The sequence below is a fragment of the Elaeis guineensis genome, chromosome 10 (genome assembly GCF_000442705.2).
Source record: "Elaeis guineensis isolate ETL-2024a chromosome 10, EG11, whole genome shotgun sequence".
NCBI classification, from domain to species: Eukaryota; Viridiplantae; Streptophyta; class Magnoliopsida; order Arecales; family Arecaceae; genus Elaeis; species Elaeis guineensis.
This window is the reverse complement of record NC_026002.2, coordinates 27,190,707-27,214,963: the sequence shown is the minus strand read 5'-3', so window position 1 is coordinate 27,214,963 and position 24,257 is coordinate 27,190,707. Positions and strand designations below refer to the sequence as shown.

General features: G+C 36.1%; 1 protein-coding gene across 2 annotated transcripts in view; it reads left to right on the top strand.

Annotated features, from left to right (window-relative positions):
• The first annotated feature begins 1,944 nt into the window (after positions 1 to 1,944).
• Positions 1,945 to 24,257, top strand: part of LOC105052476 (anaphase-promoting complex subunit 7) — a 40,541-nt gene continuing 18,228 nt past the window's right edge. The window contains exons 1-8 of one of the 2 annotated variants that reach the window (XM_010933295.4): positions 1,945 to 2,179; positions 6,279 to 6,347; positions 10,736 to 10,786; positions 16,913 to 17,050; positions 17,176 to 17,238; positions 19,023 to 19,138; positions 20,760 to 20,844; positions 23,204 to 23,263. In XM_010933295.4, the coding sequence (XP_010931597.1) occupies positions 2,111 to 2,179; positions 6,279 to 6,347; positions 10,736 to 10,786; positions 16,913 to 17,050; positions 17,176 to 17,238; positions 19,023 to 19,138; positions 20,760 to 20,844; positions 23,204 to 23,263 (651 nt within the window). In that variant the 5' untranslated portion in view covers positions 1,945 to 2,110. Of the gene's footprint in view, positions 2,180 to 6,278; positions 6,348 to 10,735; positions 10,787 to 16,912; positions 17,051 to 17,175; positions 17,302 to 19,022; positions 19,139 to 20,759; positions 20,845 to 23,203; positions 23,264 to 24,257 lie in introns of both variants that reach the window. The other variant, XM_073244565.1, reaches the window with a different exon arrangement.

Here is a 24,257-nt window from a genome sequence, read left to right as displayed (position 1 = left end):
ATCTCATAGGGAGGAGAAAATGGAATCCTTGGCATAGATCACTATTTGATATATCATCTTAACTATTTATTGATATTTTACAGAATTTTCACTATGGATCGTAAAAGTCTAATTTTTGAAAGAAAGAAAGGCCATCAATTTTTTTCTCACAAGAAGTCCAAAAACCTACCTCCCCTATAGCTTTTTATTTTTCATGAAACATTAGAAGTGTATTTCTATGAAAAAAGCTTTTTTCATTTTTTCTCCTATTAAAACTCCAGTCAAACAAAAAATTCTTCTATGATTCTCAAAAATCACTTTTTTCCTCTTCAATTCCCACGAACCAAACAAGTCCTGAAAGGCTAAATTTGTTAAACATATGTGCGCATGCCGGCATATTTCACATATAAATAATATGGGCCATTATCTTGGTAAATATATGTATGGATTGGGTCTCTCTCTCTCTCTCTCTCTCTCTCTCTCTCTCTCTCTCGATTAGGAGGGGCTAATCCTCATATTTCTATCTTATACCCATTCCATCTCCAGAGGCATAAATCTTTTTGGAATAGAATCCCCAATTCTCTTACTACAAAATTCTTATTCTTCAATTTTTCTCCTATTAATAGAAAAGGCAGTCACCATTGCAGGTCTAGGAAGGGCCACACATATGCAAGCTTACACTTACCTAATAAAATACTGTTTCCATATTTCAAATCCTTAGCCTCTAGATTAAAATAAAGCAAGCTTATTGCTATGCCAAGGCTTACGTTCTAATATTTCTCTTACTAATGAGATTATATTCATCCATTAAATTCTCTTGCTGCTTGTATCGATCAAATACATTTTCATAGTACTAAATCTTAACAAACATGCAACTGTGATATGTTCTTGTTGGAGAGTGATTGTCATGTTCATTATGGCACTCAAAAAAAGTGTCATAATGTGTATGGACTCAAACCTCTAGGTTAGAATGATATAAACCCTACTTGGACTCCATCCAAACCTGTTCTTTTGATGTCAGCTATGAGTCTCGAGATACTCTCCTATAAATTTTTGGGTCTAGGTCCAAGCGGAGTGGAAACATGCTTAAATATGATCTAGACCGAACCAAACCTACTGATTCACTTCATACCTGCCATATATCACGTAGATTGCATAATTTCAATATCAGTTTTGCCCTTACTTTTTTCACATGTGACTTGTAAAATAAGAAGACAATGATCTGACCCATGGGCATTTGTATTCAACCCTCAGATTCCTTAGGTTCTATGATTCGTACATATATAAACTCGGACTTGATTTGATTAATAGAAGGTTCAGATCTTGGTCAAAATTTAGATTGGATTCCCCTAAGAAGTCTTCGTCCCCATTGGATGATATCGGGACCCAATTTAACTCAATCTAACCCGATTGTGCACTCGAACCTATTGCTTGGGTGGGTTGAATTACATTGAGAATTAATCTTAATCTAACCATATCTCTATATCTCCCAGTGCAAACCTAGCCATCCCTATCTTAAGCTCTTGGGTCTTATTGAATTAAGTTACCTCAGATTGTAAATGCAAGTTTTAATCAAAAGAGTATTTCAGAAATTTTTCCTATGACTAGCATTAGGGCAGTTGGCATCTTCTTTAAATGCACTCGAACAAATCTATAATTAAATAGGGTTAAAGATATCATCATGAAATATATAAATATTTTACAAGAACATGTAAATAAATTGATTTATTGGGTTAGGCCAGAAAAATTCAAGTTGGGTTTGTTTCAATCCGATCAGATTTGGGTTTGGGTTGTGTTCATATGTTCAACCCTAGGTTAATGCAACTTGAGATTAGTTAAGTTGGGATTTTTGAGACTAAGCCCAGCCCCAATTTCACGAAACCACGGCCCAACTCAAGTTGCTGCCCGTCCCTCTTCTGGCTTTCATCGAGTGCAGCGGCGTGGTGTATATCACTTTTGAAAACGCTTTTTTTCAAACAGAAAAGGGTTGCAAGGGCTTACTCCTCTCTCTCTCTGTCTCTCTCTCTCTCTCTCTGCTAGCTTGGGTTCGCTCGGGTCCTAAGAATTCTTTGCTCTCTTTCTTCTTCGTTTCTCTTTTGATTTGTCGGAGAGGGCGGTAGAGGAGGGAGAAATGGAGGTTCCGAAGGATCAGATGACCACCCTTCTCGACAATGGCCTCTACGACTCGGCCCAGTTGCTGGTATCTACCCCTTTCAAATATCTTTCTTGAATTGTGTAAATCGACACTGGAAGGTCAACATTGCTTGTTTAATTCAATACGATATCTTTCTGATTCTGTTCTCATTAGGGTTCGCCGTTCAATTTTCTCCTTCGTGTCAGTTGTTACTCAAAATGTGTTCAGAATGTAGGTAGCAAGGATTTAAATTGGGAAAATTGGTGGTTCTTTCTATTGTTATTGCAATGATGATAGTGAAAATGTGACCTTTTTTCCTTTGATTTTGTTGATGTTCTTTGGATAATATTGAGGCTTGATGTTGGGAATGTAGGGTTTGTGATGTCACTATTTTATTCATTTGGCCCTTTGTTCTTTTCAAAATTTCTTTGATGTTTTTGATGGTAGCAAGAATGACTTTTGCTTGGGAGCTTTCTCAAATTTTAGCTGCACGTGATCATACTACCTGGTTGGTTCTTGTTCGCTTCGTGGTCGATTGTTCAGTTCGAGTGCCTCTTCTAATGTTTTTATATTTCGCGTACCGTCTTATTCTACTATATGAATAAATATTCTCCTTCTACTGATATTCAACTTGCAAGAGTCCTTTCTTTTTCATCCCGTCTACTAATATCCTACTAATGTGTTCCAAGGGAACTTCTCCTAAACTTGAATGTTTCATGTGAATATGATAATCTTATCTGCATTTAGATGTACCATATCATCAAAAATTTCCATCACGTGTAGTTCTGATTAATTCAAGTACATGATCTGGCTAATTTAAGATTAAAAAAATCCCTAAACTATTGCATTGGGGAATTCAACTCAAAGAAACTCACGGCTGTGACTTTTCACTGCTTGGAATCCCAGCTGCTCTTGAAAAGTAGTGCATACACTTGTCATTGCTCCCTTTTGTCACTTCAACATTTAAGTACTTATATATCAGATGCTTTTCTTGTAAGCATGCACTGAATAAACTCTTGTGGTACCCTATCATGTTTTTAAAGACCCACATGTTGACCTTTCTTGTCACTCCATTTGTTTTGTTGATTGCATAAGTAAATCCTATAAATAGTTGGAACTTCCTCACATGGAGTCCAATAGGTTTTATAATATTGTTGTTACATGTTTTAGTCTTTGCTCCACTGTCCTCTTTAAGCTTCATAATATGACACAACTTTGTTACCACATGTTATCAAATGTAGTAGGTATTATGTAATTCTTGTAGGGTTTATTGTGAAGAAGAGAAGTAGAGAGGAAAGGAGAGAGGAAGAGGAGTGGTAAGGAAAAAGGGGAGAGAGGGGGGGCAGATTTAAAAATGGAGTAATGGAGAGAACCATAGGGAGAGCAAATTGGGGATGTGAAAAAGGGAGTAATGCAGAGGACATGCAAAAAAGGCCAAGTAATGGGAGAGCCATAGGAAGGAAAGAGAGGGATTGTAGAAAGGGAGTAATGCAGAGAACCATGCAAAAGATTGACCAGCTCCATGTGATTTCCTTTTGTTTCATCAGAAGTTACTGGTCCAAAGGAATTTCTTCTTGCCTCTCTTACTGGTGGGCCTGCTTCCTGTTCAATCAGTGTAGCGTTTCCATTTTATTGGCCTGGTTCCTATTCTAATAGAGGTAGTGCTTTTGTAATTCCTATTTGGCATGAAGATAGCTGGGCTTTGGGCTAGTCCTGGGCAAGAGGGTCTATATGTTGGATGGCTGACCTGCTGTACAAGTGGTTCCCTTGGGCATTTTGCTTAGTCAGATTTTTGGATATTTTTGAAACAACAAAATGATGTTGCTATAACAACTCTTATTGACCATGTTGACAGGAAGTGGGAAACTACATTTGTTAACGTCAGAATAATCATACTGTATAATTGAAAAAATATTATCAGATGATAATACTGTTTTTTTCCGGATTATAACCTCCAAGTAATTACAGAAATATTAACATAAGTGATAATGTTAATCTGTGAATGGTTGGTGGAGCAAACTGCAGTTGTTAGCAGAACATAATCCGCAAAAAGATTACTATTCAAACTGCCCCTATATTTTTCTATATCGTAATAGGAGCCTTGAAAGTTGTTACAATATAGTCATTACCTCATAAGGACATCCATTGTTTAAGTTGTGACTCACTTCTTTGCTATTCCTATTGAGTATATTACTTTAGACTCATCCTTGAAAATAGGATTGGAAAACAAGGATATAAACAATCAACCAAAGAAGTTTGTAAACTACAAAACCCATTTTTGTGTTTCCATTTGACCACTTGACCTTAGTTTCCTATTGTTGTTATATAATGGTCGTGGTGCTAAACCACATAAGTCGATAGCCATTGTAATGTTATTATGAATCATTTTTTGATAATATATTTGTATAATATTTTTATTATCAAATTGCTTGCTGTATAACAACACAACCCAAAACTAGGGGTGGCAATTTATGGTTTGACCCATCAAGCCGACCCCCAAATGTTCTATTTGGAGGTGGTTCGGGTTTGACATAAATGGGTTTTGGTCATAAACAGGTTAACTTGTCTACATCTGTTTATTTAAATAGCTTGGTTCAGGTTTAGACCATTGGTCCATTAACCCGTTTCTACCCATTTAATAATTGCATCGGTTCATGACCTGACCCATTTAACCCATTTAAAACCTCTTTCCTTACCAAAAAAAAAAAAACCCTCTTAAACTTGTTTAAAACCTGTTTAACTTGTTTATGACCTGTTTAACCCAACCCACTTAACCTGTTTAACCCATTTAACCTAACTTTGACTTGTTTAATAAACGGATTATATGGTTCGGGTTGGATTACTTGTTTAATAAATAGGTGAGGTTCAGATCTGAATTTTTGAGTTGCTTAATAAATAGGTTAGGTTTGGATTGATAAATTTTTAACCCGACCTATATCCAACCCGGCCCGTACCTATACCCAACTTGACCCAATTGCCATCTCTACCCAAAACCATTATTCACTGTTACAACATTATTTTAAGCCTATTTGGCTTAAAAAATTATTTTTGTATCCTTTATTATTGTGTCATGGGAATTACTGTCAGCCTTCGATTGAAAACTATTGAGCAATAATAGAAAAATAATGATGTTTATTAAATATAGAAAGATTATTCAAATACATATTTGTTAGCAATATGGCATATTTCATATTTAAGCAATAACATCATAGACATAATGACAGGATATCAGCGTCTATCATGCTATTAGAATGGTCAAAAGTATATTAACCTTTATGTTATCTGGTCTTAACAAATTATTTATGATGTGTCAACATCCTTAGAAAAATGAAGGTTACGCATTCAATTTATTATGAGGTTGGGTCCTTGGGTTGGGTCCTGGGACAGTTAGATCATGCCACCCCTAAAAGATTGGGTCCCGGGGCACTTTCAGAACTCTAGGTATCTTCACAGCAAGTCACCATATGGCTTGCCATGTTGGAATAGCAATTTTTTTGATTTATTTTTTTCCCCTTTTTGTTCTTTTCTTGATGGTTGTTCTGGTCCTTCTTGATACCAAGCTGTACCAAACAGATTCTGTCTGGGACTGGGATGGGCTTCAATGCTGGCATTTAAACCTCGAGTGGTGCACCTTTTAAAGAATAAAGATTAACTCCCACAAACTTCTGCTTGTAGGGCTTGCTGACTATAAACGTTGCCCTTCACCCTAAAATTAAACTTTGGTGCTAACCTTGACTTTGCAGAGCTGACATTGATTCTTTAAAGTTGTCAATGAGTTGTTTTAGCATTCTTATTATGATCAATATTTTATATTTAGTATCTTTCTTCTACATATTTTTTTGGTTCTCTTATTTTCCATAACTGAGCATATTCAATGCATGTGCCACCTTACTGGTCACTAATAAAGGAATGAGGCTAAACTGACAAAATTCTGTAATATCATTAGTGTTTTATATAAGTTGTTGCAATGTTAAAGTCATCGACAAACTCTCTGAGCATCCACTGGAAGGAAATATAATGTTTAATCAGTGTGTAAATAATGTACTAGTGTAATATATTTTTAGTTATTTCCTGCAGACCACAGTTACATGTTAAATAGTTGTTTAGTTTACTACTGTTGCTGAGCCATTAATTGAAGTGTGAAATTCATGATGAATTTTGGCAGGGATGCTTTCTTGTATCCTCAGCTATTACAAATATTGAAGCCAATCCCTATGTGAAGGTTGAAAACTTGGTAAGCTGTATAGGTCTAATTAGCAAACTTTGAGTGTACTTTCATTCAAATGGTCTGCAGTTTGACCTTTCCAAGTAATATTCTTTCGCTTGAGGAGCATTTGTTTTCAGTTATTTATGCACACAGAACACGTATATATACACATACAATGTGCACATACAAATATATAGATATAGATGTAGATATGGATAGAGATATAGATATAGATATCTCTCTCTCCACACACACACACACACACACATGCATGTGCATATGCTTATACTTAGGTAACTAAAGTGATTGTTAGGGTGTGGTCTTACATAAAATATAGGTAGGTAAAACAAAAAAGAATATCTTTACGGAGGGCTTTAATCAAGTTACTTGTGAATTTGATTTGAGCAGGATGTTCTCTTTGAAAGCATCCTAGAACTTCTAAATGGAGGTGATGTTGCATGCGCTTGTTTGCCAGCGAGGTGTAGGCACAAAAAAGTTTAGGTCTGAGGCAGTGCATTGTCCTGTGGCTGTTAAAAAGGTCTAATTTCTATCACCACTAAAAGCAAATCATTAAGTACTTGTGTTTCTGCCATATCGTCATCTATCTTAAAGAATAAAGTAACCAGACTAGGAAGGACAATTCTAGGAATTCAGTTTTCTTTTGGGTAGTCTATTTGTGTAAAAATTTGGTGCTTCAACATCAAAAACATAGATGCTTTAACACTTAGCTGACCTGTAAACAACTCACTGTGGAAAGCCATGCTACCATGTTTCGAGTTCGAAAGAAGTGGAACAAGATTCGTTATAAAAAATATACTAACATATATCGCAGTTGTTATCCTAAGCTCAGTTGGAACTATCTCATGGCTACTCTAAGTTAGGTTGTCACACCTTTGAAAAATGCACTTGGGCACATGCTTGATTCATTGTGGTGTTGGACCATGGTCAGGAGTTGGACATCTGAATTAATACCTGCAATCTGGCAGCTAATGTGCATTAATTTTCCCCATCAAGTCATTGAGAGAACCATCTCTCCTGTGTCAGTGGAACCATGATTTTGAATAGAAGTGAATTAATTCAAACAATCTTGCATCCAAGTGAGTGAAAATGATGATTCTAATTTTCTAAATACATTCTTGAAGAATTCTCATGAGGTTTTCTTTCATGGTCTTGTTTCAGAGTTAAAATTCATCCAATATAGTTGGCTTGATGAAATGGGGAAGACAAGTGCTTGTGGTTTATATGTATTCTGCATGGCAGTAAACAAACTATTTGTGAAGAGAAACATCTTCCAATACATTCTACAAAGGTCCATTATTGATGGGAGTGGGCAAGGAGATTCTATGGTCTACATATTCTCCATGTGTTGCCTAGGCCTATTTGCTGTACAGGTCTAGTGAGGATACCATAATTAATAACAAGGAAGTGAATTACCTCATTCGTTTCTCATGTTGAAATTAGTTTTGTTTTAAGACAAATTTATACTATTTAATGCAGTTCCTAAATATGTATAGGAACACAACAAGGCAGTTAATAAAATTCACTCATCTGTGAAGTGTTCATTAGGTTCATACTTGTTATAGGCTGATATTTATTTCAAAATTTAACTTATTTTGATGTTTAACTTATCAGGATTTTTAACTTTTTGGAAGGGACCATATCAGACTTAAGAATTTGTTGCATAGGGTGGTAATTTACGTATTGCTTGGAGAAGAGATAACTCTGCATCTAGTCGCAGCCTTCTTATTAATGTATATGTGTTGGATGGTGCAGAGTTTGTGTCTATGTTTGCTTGCATGTATATCTTTCTTTCTTCTGACTACATTTTGATGTCCATATCATTGAATGTATGCACGTCTATATGTGTATTAACCTAGAAATCAGATGAAGATGCACTTGCTAATTTAAATGAGGATTTTGATCTCATAGATGTTCCATGGATTTGAATCTGTACCCATATGGATGCACCGGAATTGAATACGCTGCTGTTTCTATGTCTTAAGGTCAAAGATTACCTTCAAAGATAATATGAATATGATCAGGTTGATGTATACTTATGGAGTTTTTTGGTCTCATATTTCTCATTGTCTTTGAGATAGCCATTGAATGACATGTTCTTGGTATATACAATTGACACTAGAACTTGGGAACCTATATGATTTGATTTCTCTTTTCTTTTGTGAAGCCTAGCAAGGTGATCTATATTCTGATATTTTATGATCAAATTATGATACTTGTTACTGATAGAACTCTACGTTCATAAGGTTTTAACTTTTCCATTCATGCAATATATGTCTCATTCACATGTATAATATTTTCAGAGGAAGCAATTCTTTAAGCAAGATCCAAACAATTTAATTAGTTCACTATTTGCAAGTAAGAAAGGTCAAAATTACTAATGAAATTTAAGTCTGTTTAATGACCAAGTTGCGTATATTCTCACCCAAAGGCTCAACTACAGAGTACTGTGCTTCAAGGGATTGAAGGAAAGTTTTGTTTATCACTCTATCTACTTGATGTCTATAATTATAACCAGGTGAGTTGACACAAATATTGTGTGTGACAGTGCAGCTTGTTCTGCAATCCTCAGTATACATTTTCCTGCAACTTCTTCACAGTTTCTTCTTTCTTTACCACAAATTGGAGCTTGATAGGAAGATCTGGATGTTTGATGTGGGCATCAACTAGCTTTCATGGTAAGTCTCTTAATAAATTTCAGTCCCATGTTTTAATTGGATAAGTTGAGGTTAATTAGACCCAACCTATAAAAAAAAAAAAAACACCTAAGCTAAACCTTTCCTAAACCTGAACCAAAAATTGGATTCGAGAGAGTTCTTCTCTACCTGAATTTTGAAATTCAAATGGGAGAGATTTAAGCAACAAACTGGTGGAGATATCTTAGCAATAATTTGGAGCTTGAACCAAAAGTTTGTTGAGATTTCAAGGAGAAAAGTCAGCTGTTGAAAACTGACTTCGTTGGATATAAAAAGAAGGGTGCCGACTTCAAAAAAACGGGAAAAAAAAAGAAAACAAAAGCAATTTCTGGATCTACCTCTTCGCTGCCCTATTTGGGTGTTATCCTCTTCGTAATCTGAGCCTGGATTGGCCCCTCCTCTTCTCTATCTGAGCCTGGATTGGCCATGCCTCCCTCTTATTACTGCTACAAGTGTTGCTGGATGCCCTACTCGGAGTTGATGGCTGAACGCAAGCTTCCACGAGTTCTTTAGAAATTGTAGTGGCCTCCCCGTTTGTTGTCCCTGTTATGTAGAGCAGAAAATTATAGGCTGAAGCAATTACGGTGCTGATTTGCTGCTGAAAACCAGTCTAGAACAGTTGAAAGTTGGAGTTACTTGCAGCTGAAAAAAACTTTGATGCTTTTCAATAGCTTGGACTGAGGTATTAGTTATAACCCAAAGCTCTCCACTTCCCTCTAAACCTATCTAAACCCGTTTGAAACCCATCTTTAACCTAGAACCTGCAACCTCCACTCCACAAACCTGAACTTATCTAACTAAAGATTTGGGACTGGTGTTTATTTTGAGACTCGTTAGGAAGTTTGTTTCCTATTAGTTGCTTTGTTAATGAATTGTTATTCGAATAAGTTGTGATTTAATTAAGTTTACGTTTGACTTTTTTTTTTTAATTCCAATAAAATTTGGTACATTTTCTTGTGATTCAATTAACCATTTCAATTTCTTTCCCTGTTGAATCGTATTTTGTTCTCTTATTTATTGCAAGTGGTTCTCCAAAAGTGGGAAAACAATGTTTGCATTGCATCAATGTTGCTGTTATAGAACTTGTTTAGTTGTACAAGTAACAGAAATTTAGGTTACTAGTTGGTGGCTTTAGCATGTTGTAGACTCTCAATACTAATTTATTATGTATGGTATGGTAGAATTCTTTACGGTACAACAAACTCCTTTTGGAAAAAAGGAAGTTGGTGAATAACTATAGCTAAGAACTTTTGCATTAAGGGCTTTTTTATTCCAAACAAATCATAGATATATGAGCAACCAAGTCAGACATTCTTCTTGGTGCATCCACTGACATGTTGCAATAAATGTGGATACATATGATGATTAACTTACCAATGTCCTATTGATCTTGCTTCACTAACTTACTCCTATATTATTACAAAAAAGCTGCACATTGGTGTAGGTGGTGTTTTATAGTTAGCAGGTTGTGGATGATGACTCATAGTTATGTTGGTTTATATAAACACTAAATGTTTTCTGCTTATTAATTGCTTTCCTCTTGTCATTTGCCTTATTCCTAGGTAAATTGCACAATTCTTTTCAACACATACTGTTCACATTTTGCCATCCCCGTTGTCTCACCATTTTATTTTATTTTTTTGCATCTCAACATTTTTTTGATCCTTTTATTAGATAATCAGACACATGATTTTGTTGTAGGTGCTTCAAGGCGATGCTTTGTTTGGAGAAAAGGAATTTCGTAGGGCACTGGTAACAATTATGATATAATATATATTTTGTGCTTAAGTGATTTATAAAGATTATTAATTGGACCATGGAAAATCAACACTAATTACTTTTATTTATTTATTTTTTGAGTTTAAATATCGTAGACATGTTTCTACACATTGTACAAGGTTTATACATATTTTTCTTTCTTGACTATTTATTATCATCTTTCATTTTCTACACATTTCATTAGGAATATAAATTTTGTTAGAAGGTATCATCTTAAGATTCCTAGGTATGCACTTTTAGGAGTTTCCTATAGAATCTTGTCACTTTTAGCAAGATACCCATATGGGTTGCATAAATTTCTAGTGCTTATAATTGTATATAAGAGAGAGGTGTAATCTATTGTGGTTAAATTTCAGAATGAACTTGCAAAAAGCACATCACAGTGTGACTTTGGCTTGACCCTAGCTTGGCATGAGTCCTATTTTCCTTTGGTCCTACACTCGGCAAAGGTCCTCCAAAAATTTGCTGTTTTGATACTGGGCCCTGTATCAATGCCACCCTATTGCTGTATTGGTACGGTGCCGGTTTGATATACAGAATGTCAGCACACCCCTTGTACCGCATACCAATATTGAACCGAAACGATATGATATGTCTCATACCATCTGGTTCTGTATGGCATGACGTACCTTGGTCCTCCATATTGCAAAATTGATCCTTTTTCTTTTTGGCCTTCCTTAACGTTGATGATAATAAAGGTATGAAAATGAATAGGCTTTATTATGAATACCTATGCCCTCATCTACTCAAAAAAAAAAAAAATCTTAGAAGGTGAGGAATGAAATAAATACAAGTAAGAGGAGAAATGAAGGCAATAAAAATGATTTAAAGTTGGGCAAGTTGATGCATCGTGAGAAGCTGTGTTTTGGATTTGGTTTGATAGTGAAACCGTAGGGATGCATGATGTGAGAAATCAACATCATCTTGTTCGTTAATATTAGGGGTGGCAATTTATGACCCGACCTATCAATTTGACATGCTTTAAGCAAGTTTAGTTTAACATCAATGGGGTTGGGTCATAAATGGATCAACCTGTTTAGACCTAGTTATTGTGTCGTGTTCAGGTTTAGACCTTTGACCCATTTTAACTTGTTTTGACTTGTTTAATAATTGGATCAGATCGTGATCTGACCTATTTAACCCATTTAAGACTTGTTTAACCTATTTAAATCTTGCTTTACTTGTTTATATCCTATTTAATCCGACTTGCTTAACTTGTTTAACCTGTTTAAATCCATTAAAACCCATTTAATCTGTTTAACCTAACTTGATGTGTTTAACAAACGAGTTATGTGGGGCAGCTCGGGTTATTTGTTTAATGAATAGGTTAGTTCCAAATCTGAATTTTTGTACTATTTAATAAATAGGTCATGTTTGGGTTGATGAATTTTTGACCTGACCTCCATCCAACCCGACCTATATCTGACCTAATCTGACCCAATTTCTACCTCTAGTAGTATAACATGTCATTTCTTCCCCCAAATGTCAGTTGTTTTTGCCCGTCCCCTTCTAACCCATCCATTTGAGATGGATGACCTCAACGAAACTATTTATCTTCTCAGTTTGTATCTCCCAATCACTAAGCCTTGCTTCAACCTTTCTGCTCCTCTTCTTTATGATGCAACTACTCTCCAGGGATGCTTGGCCACTTGTTGCAAGTGGCAATTACCATCCAACATCAAAGTGCTCTATTTTTTTTTTTTTTTTTTAACTTTTGCCTTTCTTGTAAGAAAGCGTTGATTGATCCAAGATACACACTATGGGGTTCCCCCTATTCTCTCTTCTACTAGATCCCTCAAGTTTCAAGATCAACATTTCTTTAGAGTTGAATCCTAGGAACCTAGATCATTTAAATGGAGCCAAATCGATCTTATTATTATGTTTTCCTAGTCTTAGATCATTGTATGATCTCTACATGGAATGGTTTTAAGTGTTTAATTTTATCTAGATAAGGGGAGCAATATATAGAGTTGAACTATAGTTTTGTTGGTAGTGGTGGTGACAGAGGGGAGGATTACAAACTATTTAAGATCATTAGGAATAATAAACTATTGTTAAACTATATTTTAGATATAAAATATTGAACTGTCTAAAATATACTTGAACTATGGTACTGTTATTGATCCTGCTCAGTTCCCCTTGATGAAAATGAAGTGATCAAAATCCTATGCTTTGCTTGGATGAAATCTATGTTTAGGTTCAGGCTAGATATAAACATGTTGTTATTAGGGCCCAAACCAGATTTGGGGCTCGATTGAATTTGTGGCTAGGCTTGGCTGAGTTACCTTATGAATTCTTTAGGTTGAGGTTGGGCCTATTATTACTTGTCAATTGACAACCCTATCACAGTACATCAAGTTTCTTCTTCTGTGTTGAGCTTTGGTCGAAAGTATATGGATGATTTTCACTTGTATCTCCTTGCGTTGCATCTCGGTGTTGATGAGATTTTGAGAATATTTTCTAATAGCATCAGGACAAAGAACAGAAGTTTTCTTTGATCACTTATTATTTTTGATTTTGGAAGTAATAGAAACATGTTTCTTAGCACATTAAGGCAAACTTGTTGGAGACTTGAAGACAGACATTGATGTTGTTCCTTATTATTCTCACAAGTTGAAAATGATAAACTGATCCTTTGCAATGTAAAGTTTGAACAAGTTCCTGTTAATCAGTTTTGTTTAAGTGGATTACTACCATAGAAAGTATAATAAGTAAAGGCTGGATATAATATATTAGTATAGGCACATCTCATATACTGGCATATTTAGCTTTAGGGTGATGTTGCCATTTGCAAGAAGGTTCCAGTGAGGTACACAAGGAGATTTCAGATTTGTTTTACTCAAGGAAAAGAAGGTAATAAAGAAATTGAGACCCATAGGGGGAAGGAATGTAAGGGATATGATGATGACCATGAGGATATAAAGAATATGCAGAAGGAAACAACGAGTCCTAGCTCATTCTGTAGACACCAATTTTCTTGTCTAGGGGTGTGGTAATACAGCTTGGATCTGATTAAGCCTGGTTCAAAATTATTTTTGATCTTGAACACTTCGATCAAGCTTGATTTGTTTACTTATTTTTCAAGCTCAATTTGTGAGTTTTGAACCCAACCAAACATGAGCTTAATCAATCAGCTTGATAATCCTTTAGTGGACACCACTAGGAGGTGGACAAGAAAGCTAGAGGTGGTACACGTTGCTGGTGGTGATGATTGGGGGAGTAGGTCCTAGTAGTTGCTTCTCGGATCATGGTGGAAACCAGCAGTAGTGGTGGCTGGATCTTAGGTTGTGTTTGGTGCATCGTCAGGTAATCTTGGAAGGTAATGTGGATTTCCTTCAGGATAGATTGCCACCATTAAATTACCAGGAATATTGATTACTGTGTTTGGTACACAGTTAATGTTGCAGTAAATTTATTGGAAATGTTGATTGACATGTTTGGTATAACAATCAGATTACCGGTAATATGAAATCAAATTTCCAAAATTTTCTTAATAATTTGTCTGGATGCTTTTCTTTTTCTTTGGTGAGAAGTGGTGGGAGTGGTATGAGTGTGGTGGTAGCACGGGGAAGTGGCGGACCGGGGGGGGTGTGGGAACTGCGGGCATTAGGGGGTGGGGAGGGGGTGGGGGTGGTGGGGACGGGTGTGGAGGAGCCATGGGAGTGGGGGTGGGGGACAAGGGCCGAGGAGCTGTGGGCAGACAAAGGGAGATGGAGGAGCCGCAGGTCGGGGCGCACACAGAGGGGGGTGGGAGGGAGAGGGGAGGGTTGAGCAATGGATTTTGTATAATTTTTTTGAGGGATAATTTTGTCCAAAAATTTTATTGCAATATTGCCAAAGAAGTGGTAATCTGGATAGCTACTCCTCAAGATAGTCCAGATTGTCTCATGGGAGGCAATCTGGATTACCATCCAAAAAGCATACCAAATGCAGTAAACCAGATTACCATATTAAATTACCAGCAATTTGGATAGATTGCTAGCTACCAAACGCAACCTTAGAGTATTTGGATTTTAGAGAAATAGAGAGGAAGGGATGAGAGGATAGATCAAAGAGATAGAGGATGAGGTAGAAAGAATGCTGGAGCAAGCAATAGTGGTGAGAGCTGGTGGCAGCAGTGGTGGCTAACTCTTATTGGCAGTTAGGGTTTTAGAGGAGAGAGTAGAGAGAAGATCAAAGGGAAGAGCGGGGAGGTTGTGGAAGCTGGTAGCAGCGCTGATGGTTGGAGGACAGCAATGGTGTGATTGTGGGAGAAGAGGGAAGAGGGGAGTTCAAGGGTCCTCTTGCCTCTCAGGAAGTTGGGGTGGTGTGGCCCTAGGAGAAATGAGAGAACAAAGATGGGAGAGGTTGGGCCAGCTTAGTGAACCAAAAACCTAATCAAGATGACCATTGAAATCCAATGGTTTTTATTAATATATTACATATAATATGGAGTTATTCAAGACTAATCTAGTCGAGCCCGATTAAGCCAGGTCCTTTTCGGCTGAGCTAGAACTTAATTCCAAGCCTGGATTGGTGATTCTAGGATGAGCTTGAGCAGAGCTTGATTCGTTCGACACCCCTAGTCTTTTCCTACCCAATAGAGCCAGATGGAGTCCCTTCCAAGTCGCATTGGGTTCTTGGGTTCTGCAATCACCTTGTAGTGCATCGCTTGCATCAGCAAATCATTGCATATTCACCTTCCTGAGGTCCATTTTGACCCCATAATGTTGCAATGCATACTTTGCAATGACCCAGTTCCCCTGCATCTGATTGGATCCATTGCCTTATAATGGCATTCTTTGATAAAGCATCTACATCACTCTAGTCATTTGATCACCAGCCATTGTGTTCAACTTCCTCAATGACGACAATGAAAAATAGGAGCCTTAGTACCAATAAACCAACCTTTGTCAATTGAAGCTCTTGCCCATCTTATGGTGCATGTCATTACTTCTCCATTTTTAACTCCTTTGATATCCTATTCGATTATTTAATCCCTGTGTCCACCAACTTTTGCGTTGGCGTCCCAATTTAGAATGAAAAAGGGCAGATCAATTTCCCTGTAATTTCTGGGAAAACTCTTGTCAAGCTGCAGTCCATGTGACTGGAATCAAAGTTAACTGGATGCCTGACAGAAGCTGTTGATATCAACAGGACACCTTTGTTCCTCCAAGTAAATGTTTGGGAAATTATTCTGAAGTTAAGATCCCTCAAGTTTGACTTATTTCAGCTAAGGTACTTTGACACTGTACTGGTAACCCCTCTGTTATATTGATCATCATCTTCACAGCACTTCAACAAGGTTTTTTATAGCCTGATTACATAACCACTTTCATGCATTTTTGAGCCAGAAATGTTTCTAAAGTTCTAATTGATTGATCCGTGCTTAACCTGCTTCTATACATTTCTATATCTACCTTATGGCTCAAGAACTTCCTACACTGGGTACTTTTTTTAATTGTGCCTCTTGCATTTCGGTTAACAATCTTCTTGCTGCTCTTCATGGTCTTCATTTTGTTTTAATTTTTATATGAGTCATGACATGCTGTTCGTGCATCTCCATGTTGCAGCTAATTGAGAAACTGTTAATTCTTCTTTACCTGTCCATTCCAGAATTTAATATGGTGATGCATCCTCAATTCCTCATCTTTAGGCTTTGCCTACTTGGATTACAGTGCCCTCATCGTTTCCATGTTCCCCCTGAATCATAAGTCTTGCTCATAATCAACATCTTTCCTCAATTTTTTTCCTGTTCACTGTAGAACAATCCTATATCTATTTGCGAGTTTATAAGGAGGAGAATCTCAAATAGAGTGGTATAGGGAGGGTTGCAAATGTCAAGGAGTATTTTTATAGTGACTTTCATTGTGGAAGTTCACAATGGGGTTATCATTGACTGATCAAATAGACATGAACAATTGTCTATCATTGCCAAAGTGTTTTTTTCTCCCTCTTGATAACAAGTTCATGGGAGGAGTATTGCTATCTCAATTGATATATCTTCACATTGAAAACTTGTGATTATTGTATATTTATCTTTTATTACTGCTAACAATCTGATTTGTTTGCCTTGTTGATGAAGTTCTACCATTATTAAGTTTTTTTTCTTCTATTCAGAGTATGTACAAACAAGCACTGCAGCATTGCAAAGTGATTCCTAAGCAAACAACAAATTATTCTAGAAGTTCATTATCTACATCAAGTAGGTCATCTTCCCCAAATTCTATCAATGCATCAGCAATTAATGAAAATGAGGTTGGTCTTGTTCTCTTTTGTAGCCATTTACTTTGATTTCATTTGTCATAACCATCTTAACTTTAAATTACAAGGGTGCTAATAGATAATGTTTTTGTTTTGTGTAATGTTTTCATGATTGGCAGGTGAAATTTAAAATTGCTCTTTGCTATTGTGCACTAAGTGAGAACCGGGCTGCTCTTTTAGAGGTTGTCCTTGAACTTGTTATCCCATATATTATTGTCCAGTTAAGTCCTCAGCTTGTAAGCCAGGTGGAGATCCATCATGTTGTTACTTCCATGAACTTAAGATGGTTATACATCATATGTTGCTCATGGATCTTCTATCTGATCCTTAGAACATTTAAAATGCATTGTTCACAAGATTGTCAAAGTGTATGATTTATTCATAATATGTAGATAACATGCAAACAACTTGAAATGCTCTGAAATAATTATGATATGATGATGTAACTGGTTTGACGCAAGGACATGGACATGACTGTTGGATTTTGACATAAATCAAGAAGACAAATTTGAGAAGAGGAAAAGCAGTTCCCAAACTTTTTAGCATAAAGAATGTCTATCATGAAAAAAGGTTACTGTAAAATCTAAATATATAAGAATAAAAAATCAATAGTCTTTTAATATATGAGAATACATGTTGATCAACAGATTATACTCTTCACTTTAATGGTAAAATGGGTATTCCAATCAATTGAGTTGATAAACATCAATCTGTACATTCGATGCTTGTTTAGAGTAGTGTTGCAAACTTGCGGTGAGACAACTTGATCATGGGCATTAGTGGCCCTTGCTTGTATGGTCAGCAACTTATAGTGAATGGAAGGGATGAGATACTCATTCGAAGAAAAGAAGACATTATATGAATTATAGCACGAGTTATTTAACTTTGAAATAGTTTTTTGTCATTATAAAGAACTTTTACACACTTTTTGTGAGAGTCCATTATGTTTGGGGAGATGGAATACCTTTTGAAAAATTTGGCATATTCAAATCATGCTGTTGGATAATCACAATTTACAATATTCAAATTATCAAGGAATATTGAGATGAATCATCAAGGATTCAGGTCTCAACGGGACCTCCCATGGGACATCGGAATAGGGTACCATCCTATATGTTGGGACAGGACTGTCCCACTAGCATCCCAGCATTTCGATCAGGATGCCTTGGGACATCTTCTATCCCAAGTGTTGGGACGGTGTGGGACAGCAGCGGGTTCCATTCCATGGGAAAATCGGGATAGTCCAATCCCACGGGATTTAAAACCTTGGTAATCACCATAAAAAAAAAGTTTTTAGTGCCTTAGTTGGATTCACAATTCTATAGTGATGCCATTACTTCAAAGATGATTTTGTTTAGTGTCAGGAGCATGTGATGCTTCAACTGAGGACATAAAATGGCTGGTTTGTGCTAAGAAAGTTCCCAGATGACAATTTTATTATTTGGAAGGACCCTTTGGTCCTTTATCCAGCCTTTGGACTCCATCTTGCTGCAAAGTAGAAATTGAATCATTGCAAATGGGTGCATGATAGCTTCTTGTTTGTGTACTGAGGCTGTTTGGTTACTTCATTACTTTATGGGGTTTAGATTTGGTGAAGCACTTCTCGGTCCAATGCTATATTAGTTTCTCTTCAAAAGAAGTTTGATGCTAGAATATAAAAGAACCTTTTGTTGAACATTTATGAGGAGTACACTCACTGCAAACCTTAAGATTAAGAAGTGCACATTCATTTTCAGAGAAACTTTTCTTGTGCACACAGTCCAATTTATTTCAGGTTAGGATAAAATTATTGGTGATGAATATATTTATATATTTATCTAGGTAAATTTGTGGCCATTATGTTTCTAAACAGTATAATACTGCACACAGGGAAACTACCTGCTTTTGCAAACCTTCTTATAAATCATCATTTTGGCTTGTTATATTAAAGAACAATACATATTTCATCTGTAATTTCATTTTACAGATGGAAGGAATTCCACCTAAAGCAAGAACACTGCGAATGAATCTGACCTTGGGGAAGCTTTATCGCATTTCTAGGCACAGTCGCTCTGCAATTGCTTGTTACAAAGATTGTTTGAGGTCAGGCATATTGAGTACTTAGATAATTATTTTTTTTGCTTCAATCTTAATCATAATTCAGGGCATGGAGAACTTTACTGTTTCTCATTTCTCCAGTTATTGGCAGTATTAATATTTTATTATCAAAAGCTTTTTGTTTGAAACTTCTGAAGTAGGCTTTATACATTGAATCATTTAAATATTTCTTTTGCTCTTTAACCCAGGATGTGTTATTTATTCTCCGTTGGTTTTTTATATTTTTTACTGGAGATTGATTGGTAGACTGCATTAAGATACTATCCCTGGGGTGTGCTGTTGCCCCGACTACTACATGCCCATTGCTTCATGTTCCTAAAGGATCATATAACTGGAAGATCTCGGGTGTCTTCTCATTGTGCTTTTCTGTCGGACCTTTTCTTATTGACAATGGAACAGTTAGACCTGTAATAATTGAAAAATGCTGCAATATTCTTGATGATTTTTTTTTCTTGATATTATATTCTATTAGGATTAGCTGATAGATCTTCTGAAAGCACTTGGTTTTGCAATGGTTTGCTTGCTTTGAGGAGTGAGAATGATGCTATCCATGTAGGTGCAAGAAACTAACACAAACTTCAATGTCCTTTTGCTTCAAACTTTTAGCAACTTATTAAAAAGTAAGATTCAAAAAGTTGGCTTCATCTGGGTCAAACAAGTTTCAGTTTGTTAATTTTGGCAGTTTTGGTACTGCAGTTGAGTTTTATAGTTCTAATAAAAGAAAATAGAATTACTGGAAAATGAGAACTAGAACTTAAGATCCTTTTTTTTTGCCATTTTAAGTTTATCCAGCATGATGCAGATGGCATTTTACATTTATGGTCTCCCTGTATTTACGTGATTGTAACTGTTATGAACATGCCAAGGATTAAACATCAAATGGCTGTTTGACTGAGCATAGAAATTTCAGTCAACAGGGATTAAACACAAAATGGCAATCAATGTAAGGGGCAAGCCTCAATTGTCCCAAACTCCCAATAAAAAAGTAAGAAAATGTATTTTCTACCATTTAGGAGTATATTCTATTATTTGGAACATTTGTGGGTGTGTTATGTACTGTTTAATGGTTTGATACCTTTTAGAGCCATTAAAAACTTTTTAGAAGTAACCATAAAAAGATAAAGCTAAAAATGCATTGGAAGTTGGAAATAGGTTGGCTACCATTTTAGAAATTTTTTTTTTTTGGTCATGTTATTTGGTGGGAATATTGCGCACCAAATTCATCAGTTCATGTTGTCAAAAGATTTACTATTCTTGCACACATGAGCTATGCTCTTTAAAATCTACTCAAAACATACAAAGGTCAACTTTGATGTTGTTGAAGTATGCCTCTTAGTGGCTTGATTTATTAGTTATTAGCCAACCGCCCCCAAAAACAACAACAAAAAAAAAGAAGAAATAACCATAAAGCAAGGATTTTAGACATATGTTAGTTGCAGTAAGTTATTTGTTGTGCAGTGTAAGGTTTTATTGAAAACTGGCTTATTTGGGTGAAACCTTCAAACCTTGCTTAAAAAATGAAGTTCCCTTTTCTTTTAATTCAACATAGATTTTGCAATTTTGTTGTAAGGTACTCATTCTTGTATCTACATCTTTTTTTTTCCAGGCACTCTCCTTATATTTTGGAGGCCATTACAGCTTTGGCGGAATTAGGAATCTCTTCCAAGGAAATTTTGTCTCTATTTCCTCAGGTTTGTGAATCGGAAAAACAGGAAAAATCTTAAGGTGCTAATAACTTTTAGGATTGTTAACCCAATCTGATAGTTTTGCTTGTGAGCTGTGATATGATAAAGTGGATTTTCTTCCTTGATTTTGTAACCACGAGGAAAATTACGTGCTAGGTATGTTTACTTATTCTACTAGAGCATGCTTATTTGCTTATGATCTCTTGATAGTGACTGTAGACTAGGTTATCAATTATAAAATTCCTGTGCTGTTGAATGCAGTGGTTATTGCTATATGACTACTTTACATGTGTATACAATGAACTCAAATTACAAGTGTGCTATATGTGAGGGCCCATTGATATATAAAAATTTGAACATATTGTAATAGACTGCTATATGGCTACAATTATACCAATTAATGGATCTAGTATTAGAATTTTCTCCTAAAGTTACATATCCTTAGATCTTCATGTGGTCCTCATAGGCTCTTTGCAAAAGGTGAGGGATCTTTTACTAGAGAGTGGCACATTTTTTTTTGTCAATCTTGTCATTAGTAATGGTAGTTTGCTTGCCAACCACCAGCAGACAATTCAATTGCTAGCCAAGTTTATAAGTTGTTCTTAAGTTTAGTGGCTTCATTTATTCCAAGCACCAAAAATGCTGTCATGATCTAAGTAAGTTCCAGTCCAAATCAAATCTAGCATGGATTTTGAGGTATCATTGTATATGTGATTTTGCTTTCAAGGTTCGCTGTACTGATGTTGGGTAACATGTGTAGTGCAATATGCCTAGTATAGCATGGTACATCCCTTATATTAATGGTGGTACAACCCCCATGCCAGTATAGGGAAGGTTTTACATCTCGGCAGGACAGGGTGCGTCTCGGCTGTCCTGTCATGTTTCTGTGAGAAAATGGGTCTGGGATGGGCTCGGGACTCTAAAACCCATCCACTCAGGAAGAGAAGAAGAAAGAGGAAAGAAGGAAAGGAAGGAAAGATGAAGAAAAGGAAAAAAATGAAAGAATAAAAAGAAAAATGAAATAAAGAAAGGGAGGGAGAAGAAAGAATGGAAAGGAAAGGAATTAAAGGAAGGCAGAGGAAAAGAAAGAAAAGAAGGAAGAAAGAAAAAAAGAAAAAAAGAAAGAAAGAAAAGAAAGAAGGGGAGAAAGATGGAGGCTATCCACCAGGATGTATGATCGGGATTACTGTCGGGGCAGGATGGGACAGCAGGGTGTCCTGTTTCAATGGAGAAACCAGGATACCTTTGTCCTACGGGATTTAAAATCTTGGGAATAGGGTTAAGAGACCCTTTTCTCATGCCTAGCAATGGTATTGCCCGAATTTGGGTGGTATAGGTTAATGACTCAATACAACATGAAATCAAACGGAACTGGTCAGTTCCATCCAATACCGCTCAGTTCAGGCCTTGCATTGTGTTCAACCTCAGTATCATATTAGTACCTTACCACTACAGTACAATATGCCTAGCGTCGGCAACATGGGTCGACATGACATACCATGGATAGAAGTACAAAATTATGTTTTCACTTGATGTAGAAAATTTTAAATCCTTAACTCTTCAAAGATGGGTCATTGCTAATATACTTTATCCCCAGAGAACTTGAGCTTACATTTGGAATCTGGAGAGCTCCTACAATCCTCACTGTTCCTAGATATTTCAGCTAAAATCCACATTTTACATCTAGAATGGTTCATGTTGGGTTCTCCTCTCAATCAGTTGCTCTGGCTTGATCTGAAAACATTTACAGGCTCAGGCCTTTTAGGCCTAACCCTGGTTGAGCCTCCCTTCTATTTTCTGAAACCAGGTTGAGCCAAGCTTGAACATCCTCTAGATATGATGCAGGTCCCTGGCTTAAGAGTAGCCTGGCCTGAGGGCTAGCCCATTAGCGGTACTAAACATATATATCCATATGTAAAAGCTATTCATATAGTAGTTCTTTGCATTTCTGGGTACATTTATATTTTTGCAAGTTGCAATTATGCTTTGTGGTGTTCTTGGTCAGATGTAGTAAATGATCAGAGCAAGGAGTCCCGAATATAAATATGCTAGTAGAAGCCAAAAGGAGGAAAACCTAACAAATTTCATGCTGATACATGAAATGTGATAATTATATTTGCCAAGCTAGAATATTGGTGGATAAACCTACCCATATCTGACTAGAGCTGTCAATTATGATTATTATATGATACCATCTATATGATTCTACTGCTAAACCTTGATGCTTTGTCATATGAAATTTTAAGTTGTCTAAAGATTTACAGCACTTTTCTCATGACGGGTATGGTCAACTCATAATCTGGTGGCTAACATTAAATTCTGATAGATTCCCATTCTTTTTGTTGCCTATTCTGATTATCTGTAGACCCCAAATAGAGGAGGGAGGCCCCCTTTTGATCACATGGATGCACCCCGTTGGTTGCATGTAAGTCAAAATTTGATTTCTTTTTCTGTTTTCACGTATTTTCTTTTAATTAGCCTTGCAATGTTGATCCCAAAAATTGCTGGCTAACCATGCTTCATCTGTCACATACAATTGGTCAGATATTCTTGCCATAGTTTTCATTATAGATACCTTGTTCATGAAATTATGGTTAGGTTGTCTGCTATTGTAATTAACTAATTATTATGTTAACATCATTTTGACTAAGTGTTTATATGTATTCCATTCTGGATATCTTCTATTTATCATATTTGAACTGGCAAATGATTAAAAAATTGAATTGATTTTTCTCCTCTCTTGGTGATTTATGCTTTCTATTGCCTGGAAAAGCAGAGATTAATAAAGTCATTTGCCCATTTAGTAATCACTGAAATAAATGTGTAAAAGGGTGATTGAACATTTAATTTTAATACATTTTGTATCCTGGACATCTCTATCAACTAAATCTGCAAGGTTGCTTGGGAACAGCACACTGCAAAATACTTATTGATGTATACTGTAATAATTGCAAAAGATCAGGAATGAATATGTGAGAAGATGATTGAGAATAGGTGCCATAGACTGATGCTACATTTAGTTTGCAGGATCGACAAAGAATTAGAATATCAATGAAGATAAAGAACACCATTTCTATCACACTGCTTGGGCATGAAAGAAAAAGAATGCATGGGAAAGATTGGAAATTTCATCATAATATATGACTTAGTTATATTTTAGGATGAAACTAATTTTGTATTAATTTTCGGAATATGCCTTTGACAAAAGAATGAAACCATATTGTAGAATGATGAGCATTATATTTTTTTGAGTAAATTACAATGACCTCCCTCAAAGTTTGACTTTGAGGTAATTACAGATTCCCCTCCAACATTTTGGGAATATACATTCTACTACTTAACTTCTGCTATATGCATGACACATAACCCCTTGCTAATATCGTCCTGTTAAATAGACTAAATGGTTTTACTAACATCAT